Below are 12,997 nucleotides of genomic sequence, written 5' to 3' on the forward strand. Positions count from 1 at the left end.
GTTCAATGCTCAGGGTGTGGTAGTGTAATGTGCATCTCTTTAGTGTTCAGTGTGCATCTCTTTACTGTGCCAGTGACTGGCTCCAATATCTGCTGCTGTCTTTGTACATTCTTACCAGATCTTTGGCATTCCTTGGAAATATAATATCTTTTCTTTACAACTATTTTATACTATGACTCTTTACGTTATACTTGTCTTCTACAGGGTAGGGTTAGTGGGGATGGACATCCTATTCTGGTGGTAGAAAATGTTACAACACTTGCCAACTGTCCCCAGCACATGCTTGCACGGTGTTGATCATTGATACAAACGATGCTTTTCACTCTTTGTTTCGACGTAAGTTTGACAAATAAAGCTCATATTTCAATTTTAATCTTTTATTCAGAGATACAGCATGGTAACAGGCACTTCTGGCCATCCTTGTGACCAACAGATCTCGTAACTGGATCCTGGACTTCCTGTCAGATCACTGGCAGGTGGTAAGGGTGGGCTCCCTCACTTCCGCCCCTCTGACCCTTCACACAGCTGCCCCTCAGGGCTGTGTCTGATGACACTAGGCTGTTTGGCCTAATCACAAATAATAACAAGGAAGCCTACAGGGAAGAAGTCATCACCCTGACACAGTGGTGTCAAGAAAACAAGCTGTCTCTCAATGTCGCAAAAACAAAGGAGCTGGTTGTGGACGACAGGAGGAATGGAGACAGGTTAGCCCCTATTGACATCAATGGATCTGGGTTGAGAGTGTGAACAGCTTTAAGTTCCTAGCATACACATCGCCGAGGATCTCACGTGGTCTGTACATACCGGCTGTGTGGTGAAAAAGGCACAACTGTGCCTCTATCACCTCAGACGGTTAAAGAAAGTTTGATATGGGCCCCCAAACCCTAAAAACGTTCTACAGGAGACACAATTGAGAGCATCCTGCCTGGCTGCATCACTGCCTGGTGTGGGAACTGTACTCCCCTCAATCGCAGGACCCTGCAGAGAGTGGTGCGGACAGCCCAGCGCATCTGTAGGTGTGAACTTCCTACGATTTAGGACATTTACAAAGACAGCTGTGTGTAAAAAGGGCCCCCATGAAAGCAGAAATGAGGGCACATAACATTGCAAAAATTAACGGGAAGTTAGAGGACCGGGAAGCTTTTAAAAACCAATAGAAGGCAACAAAAACAACACAGTAGATGGAGAAAAGATGCAATATGAAGGGAAGTTATATAAAGATTAAAAATGAGGTGAGAGTAGATATAGGAGAATTGGTGGACATAGCAGGAATAATGAGGGCTTTTCTGGTTGGCAGCTGGTGACTAGAGGTGTTCCACAGTGCTTGGTATAGGGACCACTTCTTTTAATGTTTACATCAATGATTTGATGAGAGAATAGATGGCTTTGTGGCCAAGATTGACAATAGACAATAGGTGCAGGAGTAGGCCATTCAGCCCTTTGAGCCAGCACCGCCATTCACCGTGATCATGGCTGATCATCCACAATCAGTACCCTTTTCCTGCCTTCTCCCCATATCCCTTGACTCCGTTATTTTTAAGAGCTCTATCTAACTCTTTCTTGAAAGAATCCAGAGAATTGGCCTCCACTGCCTTCTGAGGCAGAGCATTCCACAGATCCACAACCTTCTGTGTGAAAAAGTTTTTCCTCAACTCCGTTCTAAATGGTCTACCCCTTATTCTTAAACTGTGGCCTCTGGTTCTGGACTCCCCCAACATCGGGAACATGTTTCCTCCCTCCAGCGTGTCCAATCCCTTAATCATCTTAAATGTTTCAATCAGATCCCCTCTCATCCTTCTAAATTCCAGTGTATACAAGCCCAGTCGCTCCAATCTTTCAACATATGACAGTCCCGCCATCCCGGGAATTAACCTCGTGAATCTCCGCTGCACTCCCTCAATAGCAAGAACGTCAATTAGGAAAAGGGGAAGTACAACGAGATCTAGGTGTCTTTGTTCATCAGTCACTGAAAGTAAGCATGCAGGTACAGCAGGCAGTGAAGAAAGCTAGAGGCATGTTGGCCTTCATAACTAGGAGCAAAGAGGTCCTCCTGCAGTTGTACAGGGCCCTGGTGATAGTAACAGTAATTCAGATAGTAATGTGCCTTCCTGTTCTTGCCACCAAAGTAGATAACCTCATACTTATCCACATTAAACTGCATCTGCCCACTCACCCAACCTGTCCAAGTCACCCTGCATTCTCATAACATCCTCCTCACATTTCACACTGCCACCCAGCTTTGTGTCATCTGCAATTTATTGAAAATTGTATTGAAAATTGATTGCAAACTATATGAAGATTGGTGGTAGGCAAGAAGCGTTGAGAAAGTTGGGAATCTGCAGAAAGACTTAGATTAGGAGAATGGCCAAAGAAGTGGCAGATGGACAGTGTAGGGAAGATCATGCACTTCAGTAGAAGGGGTAAAAGCGTAGAGTATTTTCTAAATGGGGGAAAATTCAAAAACCAGAGGTATAAAGGTACTTGTGAGTTCCTGTGCAGGATTCCCTTAAAGTTAACTTGTGGGTTGAGTCGGTGGTGAGGAAGACAAGTGCAATGGTAGCATTCATTTCAAGAGGTCTGGAATATAAAAGCAAGGATGCAATGCTTATGCTTTATAAAGGAACTGGTGAAGCCTCAGTCGTGAGCAGTGGACAGTGGGATGGATGCTGGAGGGATGGCGTTGACATTGGAGGGTCAGGGAAAGGAATCTTTAAGGTAAATTCATTATCAAAGTACATACTTGTATATGGAACACACTAAAAACTTAGTACAACAAAGAAACACAATAGAATCAATGAAAGAGCATGCCCAAGTGGACGGACAACTAACCAACGTGCAAACGGCAGCAAAATGCACGGTAAATATCACCGGTGTCCTTGGAAGTGAGCTTATTGGTTGTGGGGTTGTGGTAAACCATGTATATAGGTTGTATACACGAGGAAATCTGCAGTCCTGATGAAGAGTCTCGGCCCCCAACGTTGACTGTATCCCTTCCTAGAGATACTGCCTGGCCTGCTGCGTTCACCAGCGACTTTGATGTGTTGCTATATAGGTTGTAACTGGGTTACCTGTCTGGACACGCCCCTCTGCTGACTGCTCCTGTGGCTCCTCCCTCAGTCCAGGACGGCCACACAGCATGGACGTGCATCCATTTTACTGTTCATAAAAGCCTTTCAGTATTTACTCTACTTCCAGTCTTTTGGAGTAATTGATAGTGCATCAGGGGTAATAACTGCTCCCAAACATGGTGGTGTGCGTCCTGAGACTCCTGTACCTCCTTTGTAGGTATATTTTTATCTCAGAGTTGTATATAATCGCATCAATGTACTTTGAAAATAAATTCACTTTGAACTTAAAGGGACCGTCTTCCTCGTTGTGACCTTGCACTGCCCTCTCCCCGCAACTCCTTCCCTCCTCGCAACTTATCCTGGCTTCTGCCCTCTTCCATTGTGAAGGGTCTCGTCCCAAAACGTTGAATGTTTATTCGTTTCCACAGATGCCATCCTCCAGCATTTTATAAACACGTGGAAGTTTGCAGATGTTGGAAGTCCAGAGTAACACACGTAAAAGGCTGGAGGAACTCAGCAGGTCAGGCAGCAGCTGTGCAAAGGAATAAACGTCGGAACAAGTGCTACACATGCCCTTACACTTCCTCCCTTACCACCATTCAGAGCCCCAGACAGTCCTTCCAGGTGAGGCGACACTTCACCTGTGAGTCGACTGGGGTGATATACTGCATCCGGTGCTCCAGGTGAGGCCTTCTCTATATTGGCGAGACCCGACGCAGACTGGGAGACCGCTTTGCTGAACATCTACGCTCTGTCCGCCAGAGAAAGCAGGATCTCCCAGTGGCCACACATTTTAATTCCACGTCCCATTCCCATTCTGATATGTCTATCCACGGCCTCCTCTACTGTAAAGATGAAGCCACACTCAGGTTGGAGGAACAACACCTTATATTCCGCCTGGGTAGCCTCCAACCTGATGGCATGAACATCGACTTCTCTAACTTCCGCTAGGCCCCACCTCCCCCTCGTAACCCATCCGTTATTTATTTATTTAACTGTCCAGCTCTTGGCTCCATCCTTCCCCCTCCTGTCTTCTCCTATCATTTCGGATCTCCCCCTCCCCTTCCCACTTTCAAATCTCTTCCTAGCTCTTCTTTCAGTTAGTCCTGACGAAGGGTCTCGGCCCGAAACGTCGACTGTACCTCTTCCTAGAAATGCTGCCTGGCCTGCTGCATTCACCAGCAACTTTGATGTGTGTTGCTTAAACATCGACGTTTCCCCTCTTCAGGACTGAGTAGGAAGGGGGGGGGAGGCGCCAGAATAAAAAGGTGGTGGGAGGGGAAGGTCAGGTGGGTGGGAAAGGTCAAGGGTTGGAGACGAAGGGATCTTCTAGGAGATGAGAGTGGACCGCCGGAGAAAGGAAAGGAGATGGGAAGTGATAGACAGGCACGTTGCTGAAGATGTCCAGCATCGGCAGAATTTCGGTAAAGCAGTCGGCACCCACCCCAGGCCATCGGGCAGAAGATAGAGAAGGCTAACAGCACGTAGACTAGGCTCAAGGACAGCTTGTACCCTCGCTGTTAAACTATTAGATGGCTCCCTACGACAAGAGGCACTCACCGTAGTGCACTGTACTTTCTCTAACTGCATTTATTCAGCACTATTATTGTTTCAGCTTGTTCTGCCACAATGCACTGTGTAATGAAATGAACAGTAGACAATAATAAACCAATTCCAGTTTACCTATTAGGGCATTCCTGCTGTCATTTGCTGCACAGAGACGTGCGGGGCATACATAAATTGCGTTCGCATTGGTCAACGTAATTTGCGCTTTCATTGGTCCAATTGCCAAAGTATCCACGCTCTCATTGGTCAGACTCTATAAATAGAACAAAGAAGCTTGCGCTGTCATTGGTTCTACCATGTGCGCTGTCATTGGCTGAACAAAAATTATCCGTTCCCATCCATTGGCCAATAAACATTTTGGAGAAACGAGGAAGACTGTATTCTCATTGGTCTGATCGCAAGGGCTTGTGCGCTCTCATTGGCCTCACGAAAAAACGAGCCTTCATCTTGATAACGGAACAACTGACCAGCTGCGAAGCCGCAGCGGGTTCCATCAGTCAATGAAACTTCCCTTCAGCAGGGACCATCTGTCACTTACCGACTGCCATCCTATCCCTCCCTCTCAAAGCGCTTAACCAACATGATTAAAAAAACATTCTGATTGGCTTAGTTTTAACTATCAGCGACTCCTCATTGGCCGGATAACAATGACGCATCCATTCCATTGGCTCGTGTAATTATAGAGCGTGTATCATGTGACCTGCCAACAACGAAGCGCGCCCTTTCATTGGCTTCTCAACCACGATGAGCACTCTCTTATTGGCTTAGCAATATACGTCATTGCCTGGTTCGGCTAAGCGACAATGAGCGCGCGGCTATGACGTACTAGGTTCTCATTGGCCGGTGGAGTTGGCGGGAAGGCGGCAGATTTTTCTCCCTCCGGTGGTCGGTGAAAGTCGTCGTCGTGTTTTATGCCCCGCCCCCAGGCCTCGGGCCCTCGGGGAGGCCCAGCGGGGTCAGACTGCGCAGACCTGAGGTGACCGGCTCACCTCGACGTCTTCAAAGGTCCAATTTAATATCAGAGAAATGTATGCATCCTGAAATGCTTTTTCTTCGCAGCCACCCACAAGAACAGCGGAGTGCCTCAAAGAGTGAACGGCAGTTAAACGTAAGAACCCTCCCAGCTCCCCTTCAAGGGATTGTCTCTCCTCAGATCATTCAAGGGGATCGTCTGCTCCGCCATTTCCCCATGGCTGATCCAATTCCCACTCAGTCGCAATCGCCCCGTGCCCCTTCAGACAAATCAAGAATCTTTCAACCTCTGTCTAAAATATACTCAATGACTTGGCCCACAGCTGTCTGTGGTGATGAATTGCACAGATTCACCAACCTCTGGCTGAAGAAATTTCGCCTCCTCTCAGTTCTAAAAGAAAATCCCTATATTTTGAGGCAGTGTTCTCTGATCCTAGACTCACTCACTACAGGAAACGTCCTCTTCACATCCTTTCGAGGCCTTTCAACATTTGTTAGGTTTCAATGAGATCACCTCTCAAAGGGACCATCTCCCCCAAACTCCTTAAAGAGACTGTCTCCACCTCTTTAAAGGGACCATCTCCCCTCTGTGCCCTAAAAGGGATCGGCTCACTTTTAGAGATCACCTCCTGCCAGTGCACTCAATGGGCCCACCACACCTCCATGTGTTAGGGGAATTACTGGGGCAATGGGGCCCCTGTATTATAGAAGTTAATGGGATGGTGTATTAACCCCGCCTACTACCGGACTAGTGTTTTGGGGGTGAGGGTTGTGTGCGGGGTGGGAATGTTAACTGGGATGCTCACTCGGGTTGGCCAGTGCTCCTGAGAACAGAGGTTTTGCTGGTCTGATTTCCTACAGTATTTCTGATTGTACAGGCTACCCGCTGACAAGGGTGATCCCACTGTTCCCAGTGAGGGAGGGCGGATGGGCTGATTTGTCCCGGCTGGGAGGAGAAACAGGGATCGACATTCCTCCTGGGGTTCGGGTTCTATCACTCGCCCTCACCACTGGGAGAGGATTCCTTTGGATTGGGCTCTGTGGACAGTGAGTCGATTCTGTAGACTCTTTGCGGATGTGTTCCGACCTTACCAGCTCCCCTCACACTGGGTGATGGGTTTACCTGGTCTTCTGGGTTTAATTGCCCCTTGAGGGTGAGGCACTGTTACCCGCAGGTGAAGGGGCTCCCCCGGTGCTGTGGGAAAGGTAGTTCTGGGAGTGAGACTGTGGTGCGCAGGACTCCCACCGAGGGTTGTCTCTCTGCCCAGCTACGCACTGCCCGCTCGTCCCAGCACCAACTGCTCCGCCTTCTCTCTGTGTCCACAGAGGCCAAGGAATACTCCGATCGGGACTGCCCTTCCGTTGCGGCCTCAATCCTGGAGCGCCATCCAAGAGTGGAACGGCCAGGGTTTGGCATCCCGCTTGTCGCCAGAGGGAGGTACCGGTGCAATCCTCGAGGACCCGTGCTAGAGTGGCACAGTAGTGTAGCAGTTAGCACCAACAACCACCAATTGGTAAGGAGTTTGTACATTCTCCCTGTTTCCTCTGGGTACTCTTGTTAGTGAGTTGTGGGCAGGCTCTGTTGGTGCTGGAAGCGTGGTGACACTTGCGAGCTGCTCCCAGCACATCCTCAGACTGCCCGGCCATTGACACAAACGACGCATTTCACTGTCTGTTTGGATGTACGTGTTGCAGGAGCTGTGCATCTGTTTCTGCATTGTGTTGTGTTACGCGGTACTGGGCACATGAGTGGAGGGCGTGGTAAAAGCGAAGGGAATAAGTTGTGTATTTATGTTTTGTTCTGAGCAGTTTGTAGATACCGGCCGACAGATGTCATATCTTCTGTTGACCGCTCAGTTACGCCCAATTACCATTAACTTATGCTTGGGTATGCGTAAGTTTCATCGCTTCAAGATTGTATGTTTGCTCATTGCTAATGAAGGATCAAATACTTATCTTCGGCTCTTGGAACAATCATTCTTTGAGGACATAATGAGTGCAGTGGATAGAGGGGAAGAGGTGGATGTCGTATACTTGGATTTCCAGAAGGCATTTGATAAGGCGCCGCACAAGAGACTTATAAATAAGATGTGGATGCGTGGAGTCGGAGGAAGTGTACTGGCATGGATAGTGGATTGGTTAACCAATAGAAGGCAGAGAGTTGGTATAAATGGGTGTTTCTCCGGTTGGCAGTCAGTGGTGAGTGGGGTGACGCAGGGGTCAGTGCTGGGCCCGCAGCTGTTTACCATTTACATTGATGATTTGGAAGAGGGGACTGAGTGTAGCATAGCAAAATTTGCTGATGACACTAAACTGAGTGGAAAAGCAAATCGTACAGAGGATGTGCAGAATCTGCAGAGGGATATAGATAGGTTAAGTGAGTGGGCCAAGGTCTGGCAGATGGAATACAATGTTGGTAAATGGGAGATCATCCACTTTGGAAGGAATAATAGAAGAGCAGATTATTATTTAACTGGTGAAAGATGGCAGCATGCTGTTGTGCAGAGGGACTTGGGAGTGCTTGTTCATGAATCGCAAAAAGTTGGCTTACAGGTACAACAGGTTATGAAGAAGGCAAACAGAATGTTGGCCTTCATTGCTAGAGGGATTGAATTCAAGAGCAGGGAAGTCATGCTGTACTGGTGAGGCCGCACCTGGAGTACTGTGTGCCGTATGGAGACGAGTTAGATGTCAGAGTGGAGTCTTGACCTCCACGCCACGCTCGAAGGCAAGCACTGTGCATGTGCTGAAAGCAGGCAAATTCGATCAAGATGGCACTGAGCTGTGTCTGGTCTCTGTCAGGATCGTGGCTCTCAGACGTGGTTATGTTTTTTAGGCTCGTAGGGGTGGTCTTGGAGACTGCAGGGGGTTAAGAGTCAGGGACAGGAATGTGCTGGAGTTAAAGGTCATGCTGGAGTGAAGGCAAGAACTGTACATGCCAGATGTCAAGGCTGACAAACCAGTGAGGATGAGAGCATTGCCCCCTCCCCCTTAGTCATTGGGAGCTGGTGCCCCCCCCCCATAGTCATTGGGAGCTGGTGCCCCCCCCCATAGTCATTGGGAGCTGGTGCCCCCCCCCCATAGTCATTGGGAGCTGGTGCCCCCCCCCCCCATAGTCATTGGGAGCTGGTGCCCCCCCCCCCCAAAGTCATCGGGAGCTGGTGCCCCCCCCCCCCCCCAAAGTCATCGGGAGCTGGTGCCCCCCCCCCCAAAGTCATCGGGAGCTGGTGCCCCCCCCCCCCAAAGTCATCGGGAGCTGGTGCCCCCCCCCCCCAAAGTCATCGGGAGCTGGTGCCCCCCCCCCCCAAAGTCATCGGGAGCTGGTGCCCCCCCCCCCCCAAAGTCATCGAGCTGGTGCCCCCCCCCAAAGTCATCGGGAGCTGGTGCCCCCCCACCCCATAGTCATCGGGAGCTGGTGCCCCCCCCCCCCCCCGCCCATAGTCATCGGGAGCTGGAGCTGGTCCCCCCCTCATATTTTGATATATATTCACTCATATTTTGATGTGCATGAGGCAAATGAAATGAAAAGAGCACTATTTCAGTCAAGCGGTACAAGACTCCAGTGTTCATAGAGACTTGGGTTCAAGTCCCACCACTTCCATTGTGAGAATTTCATCCACGAGTACTTGGGATTGGCATGGTTAGCACAACGCTTTATGCTTTATAAGAATATGGGAGGTGTAGACAGGGAGTATCTTTTTTTCTCAGAGTTGAAATGTCTAGTACCAGAGTGCATGCAGTGAAGATGAGAGGGGGCAAGTTTGAAGGGGGATGTAAAGGTTAAGTTTTTTCACTCAGAGAGTTGTGGATGCCTGGAATACGCTGCCTGGTATGGTGGTGGAGGCAGGTACATCAGAGGCTCGTAAGAGATATTTAGATAAGCACATGCAATACTCACAACACGCTGGAGGAGCTCAGCAGGTCAGGCAGCATACGTGGAAAAGATCTGTCGACGTTTCAGGCCGGAACCCTGGTTCCGGCCCAAAACATTAACAGATCTTTTCCACAGATGCTGCCCGACCTGCTGAGCTCCTCCAGCTTGTGAGTATTGCTTTGACCTCAGCATCTGCAGATTATTTTGTGTTTTGGATAAGCACATGGATGTAGGGAAGATGGAGGGAAATGGACATGGTGTAGGTAGGAGGGATTAGTGTTTTGGTGTTTCTGATTTGCTTTTTAGCTGGTGTAGCACAATATTGTGGGCCAAATGGCCTGTTCTTGTGCTGTACTGTTCTACATTCTAGTACCAATGACCTGGGTTTAATTCCCATCGCTGCCTATAAGGAGTTAGTTTGTTCTTCCCGTGACCGCATGGGTTTCCTCCCACATTCCAAAGATGTACCAGTTGGTAGGTTAATCGGTCATTGTAAATTGTACCGCGTTTAGGCTCAGATTAAATCGGGGGGTTGCTGGGGGCTTGATGGGCCTGTTCCACGCTGTAATCAATAAAAATATCTCAGTTGGGCTGAAGAGCCTGCTTCTGTGTTGTATGACTTTGTGAGTCCATGACTTCACCAGAACAAGATATTCTGAGAGGGAATGATGGGGGCGGGGGGGGGGGAATCTAGTTTCAGAATAAGAGATCAACCACAGAGACGAGGGTGGTGAACCTGTGGAATCCTCTCCTCGGAGAACTGTGGCCTCATAAGAAGCTTAAGAATGAGGAGCAGGAGTGGGCAATCTGGCCCATCAAGCCTGTATTCAATAAGATTATGGCTGATCTGGGGGGGGGGGGCGGCGGGGAGAGAGGAGTCCCGGCTGGGAATTCCTGATGATCCAATTCAGATTGAATGATGTTGGGGGGGGGGGTGGCAAGGGGCTGAAAGGCCACCTCCTGTACCTAATGTCAGACACTCGAGGGACTAAATGAGTCTCCTCCTGTCCCTAATTCAAACTTTGAAGGCAGAACACACAAAATGCTGGAGGAACTCAGCAGCATCCACGGAAATGAACAAACAGTTGACATTTCGGGCTGAGACCCTTCATCAGGACTGAGAAGGAAGGGGGTAGACTCTAGAATAAAATGGTGGGGGGAGGGGAAGGAGGGCAGCTGGAAGGTGATAGGTGAAGCCAGGTGGGTGGGAGAGGAATGAATCTAATAGGAGAGGAGAATGGACCACAGGAGAAAGGGGAGGAGGAGGGGCACCAGGGGGGAGTGATAGACAGTTGAGAAGAGGGAGGTAGGAGACTGGAGTGGGGAATAGAAGAAGAGGGAAGGGGGAGAGAAAAGTTTATACTGAAAGGAGAAATTGATATTCATGCTATCAGGTTGGAGGCAACCCAGACAGAATACAAGGTGTGGCTCCTCCACCCTGAGGGTGACCCCATCGTGGCACAAGAGGAGGCCATGGACCGACATGTTAGGATCGGAATGGGAATTAAAATGTTTGGCCCCAGGGAAGTTCTGCTTTTGGCAGATGGAGAGGAGGTGCGCGATGAAGCAGTCCCCCAGTTTACAATGGGCCTCACCAATCTAAAGGAGCACTGGCCACAATGGACAAACCCAGCAGGTTCATAGGTGAATACAGAGTTCATGGCTGCATACTTAGCAGAGCGTAGGAACAGAGGGATCTTGGGGTCTGTATCCATAGATAACTCAAAGTTGTTGGGCAAGTTGATAGGGCGGTTAAGAAGGCATGTTAACCTTTATTAATGGGAAGTTGATTTCCAGAGCCATGAGATAATTGTTGCAGCTCTATAAAACCCTGGTTAGAATACTGAGTTCAGTTCTGGTCACCTCATTATCGGAAAGATGTGGAAGCTTTAGAGAGTGTGTAGAGGAGAATTACAGGATGTTGCCTGAAATAGCGAGCATGTCTTATGAGGATAGGTTGAGCGAGCAAGGGCTTGTCTCTTTGGAGCAAAGGAGGATGAGTGGTGACTTGACAGAGGTGTACAAGATGATAAGAGGCAGAGTTTTGAGTGGACAGCCTTTTTTTCCCAGGACGGAATTTGAAGGTGGGAGGGAAGTTTAGGAAGGAAGTCAGAGGTAGGTTTTACACACAGGGAATCGTGAGTGAATGGGTGGTAGAGGCAGATACATTAGGGACATTTAAGAGACTTAGACACATGGATGATAGAAAAATTGGAAAGTTATATGCAAGGGGAGGGTTCGGTTGATCTTAGAGTAGGTTAAAGGAGGGACACCATGGTGGGCCAAAAGAGCCTGTATTGTGCTGCAGTGTTCTGTGAGACGGAAACTTGACGTTACTGAAGCCCTCCCCCACCAGTTCCTGAGTAACAGGGAGTAACGCTCCCACTGAAGCCCCACCCAGAAGAGTGGCAGGAGGAGGGTGTGGGTGATGCCAACATGTTTGTGGTTGGGATTTGGTGTGCCCAGACAAACACGCAGTAGAATGCTCCCAGGTGTTGGTTTATTTATTGCAAAGGTAGAATCTGGCCCGGCGCTGAGGGTGCACAGTTCAGGGAGGTGGGGGGTTGGGGCAGCAAGCTCAGTCGAGGCTGCGGCGTTAAGGCGGGCAGTCGGTTTCCTCTCTCTTGCTGGAGCAACTTGAAGCCTCGCTCTCCAGCGACGTTCACCTCTGGTCTGCCTGTGGGCTCCATCGTGTCTCCTGCCCCCTGAAAGAAACCAGCAGCAGTGGGTGTGGCCCTGGACACGAGCGATTGCTGTTTCCCACAAAACTCACCCCCACTGTCCTCTAACACTCTCCCACTGTCCAGAGCAGATGTCATGGGTGTTGTGGAACAGCCTACTTTTGTCATTGCTACCCAGGACACAGCAGCCTGTGCACACAATGATCTCTCTACCCATAATAAATAGTCCCTCCCTCTGAACCACCCACATCCATGCCTTGTTTTCAGGAATTGAAGGTTTGAGGTCTTATTGGACTTTGGTCAGATCATAATCTGAGTACTGTGAGCAGTTTTGAGGCTCTTATCTAAAAGATGTGCTGGCACAGGAGAGGGTCCAGGGAAGGTTCATGGCAATGATTATGGGAATGATAGGGTCAATGTATTAGGAGCCTTTGATAGCTCTGGCCTGTACTCACTGAGTTTAAAAGAATGATGGGGATCTCATTGAAACCTACCAATTATTGAAAGGTCTGATAGAGTCAATATGGAGGATTCTGGGACCAGAGGGCACAGCCTCAGAATAGAAAGACGTCTCTTTAGAACAGAGGTGAGGAGAAATTTCTTAGCCGGGGATGGTGAAGAAATTCTCCCCACTCTCCGCTCTGGCTGTCCAATTGATCTATGCCTCTTGTCATCTTGTGCATCTCTGTTACGTCACCTCTCATTCTCCTTTGGTCCAAAGAGAAAAGCCCTTGCTTGCTCAACCGATTGTCATAAGACATGCTCTCTCATCCAGATAAATCTCCTCTACACCCTCTCTAAAGCTTCCACATCTTTCCTATGAAACTGAACTGAAT

At 49.0% G+C, this 12,997-nt stretch overlaps 1 protein-coding gene across 1 annotated transcript in view; it reads right to left on the reverse strand.

Moving 5' to 3' along the window:
* Nucleotides 1-11,961: 11,961 nt before the first annotated feature.
* Nucleotides 11,962-12,997, reverse strand: part of LOC140189920 (forkhead box protein P3-like) — a 38,565-nt gene continuing 37,529 nt past the window's right edge. Inside the window, exon 12 of the mRNA XM_072246266.1 lies at nt 11,962-12,185. Within this exon, the coding sequence (XP_072102367.1) occupies nt 12,143-12,185 (43 nt within the window). The 3' untranslated portion in view covers nt 11,962-12,142. The remainder of the gene's footprint in view (nt 12,186-12,997) is intronic.

Source organism: Mobula birostris, chromosome 29 (genome assembly GCF_030028105.1).
Source record: "Mobula birostris isolate sMobBir1 chromosome 29, sMobBir1.hap1, whole genome shotgun sequence".
NCBI classification, from domain to species: domain Eukaryota; kingdom Metazoa; phylum Chordata; class Chondrichthyes; order Myliobatiformes; family Myliobatidae; genus Mobula; species Mobula birostris.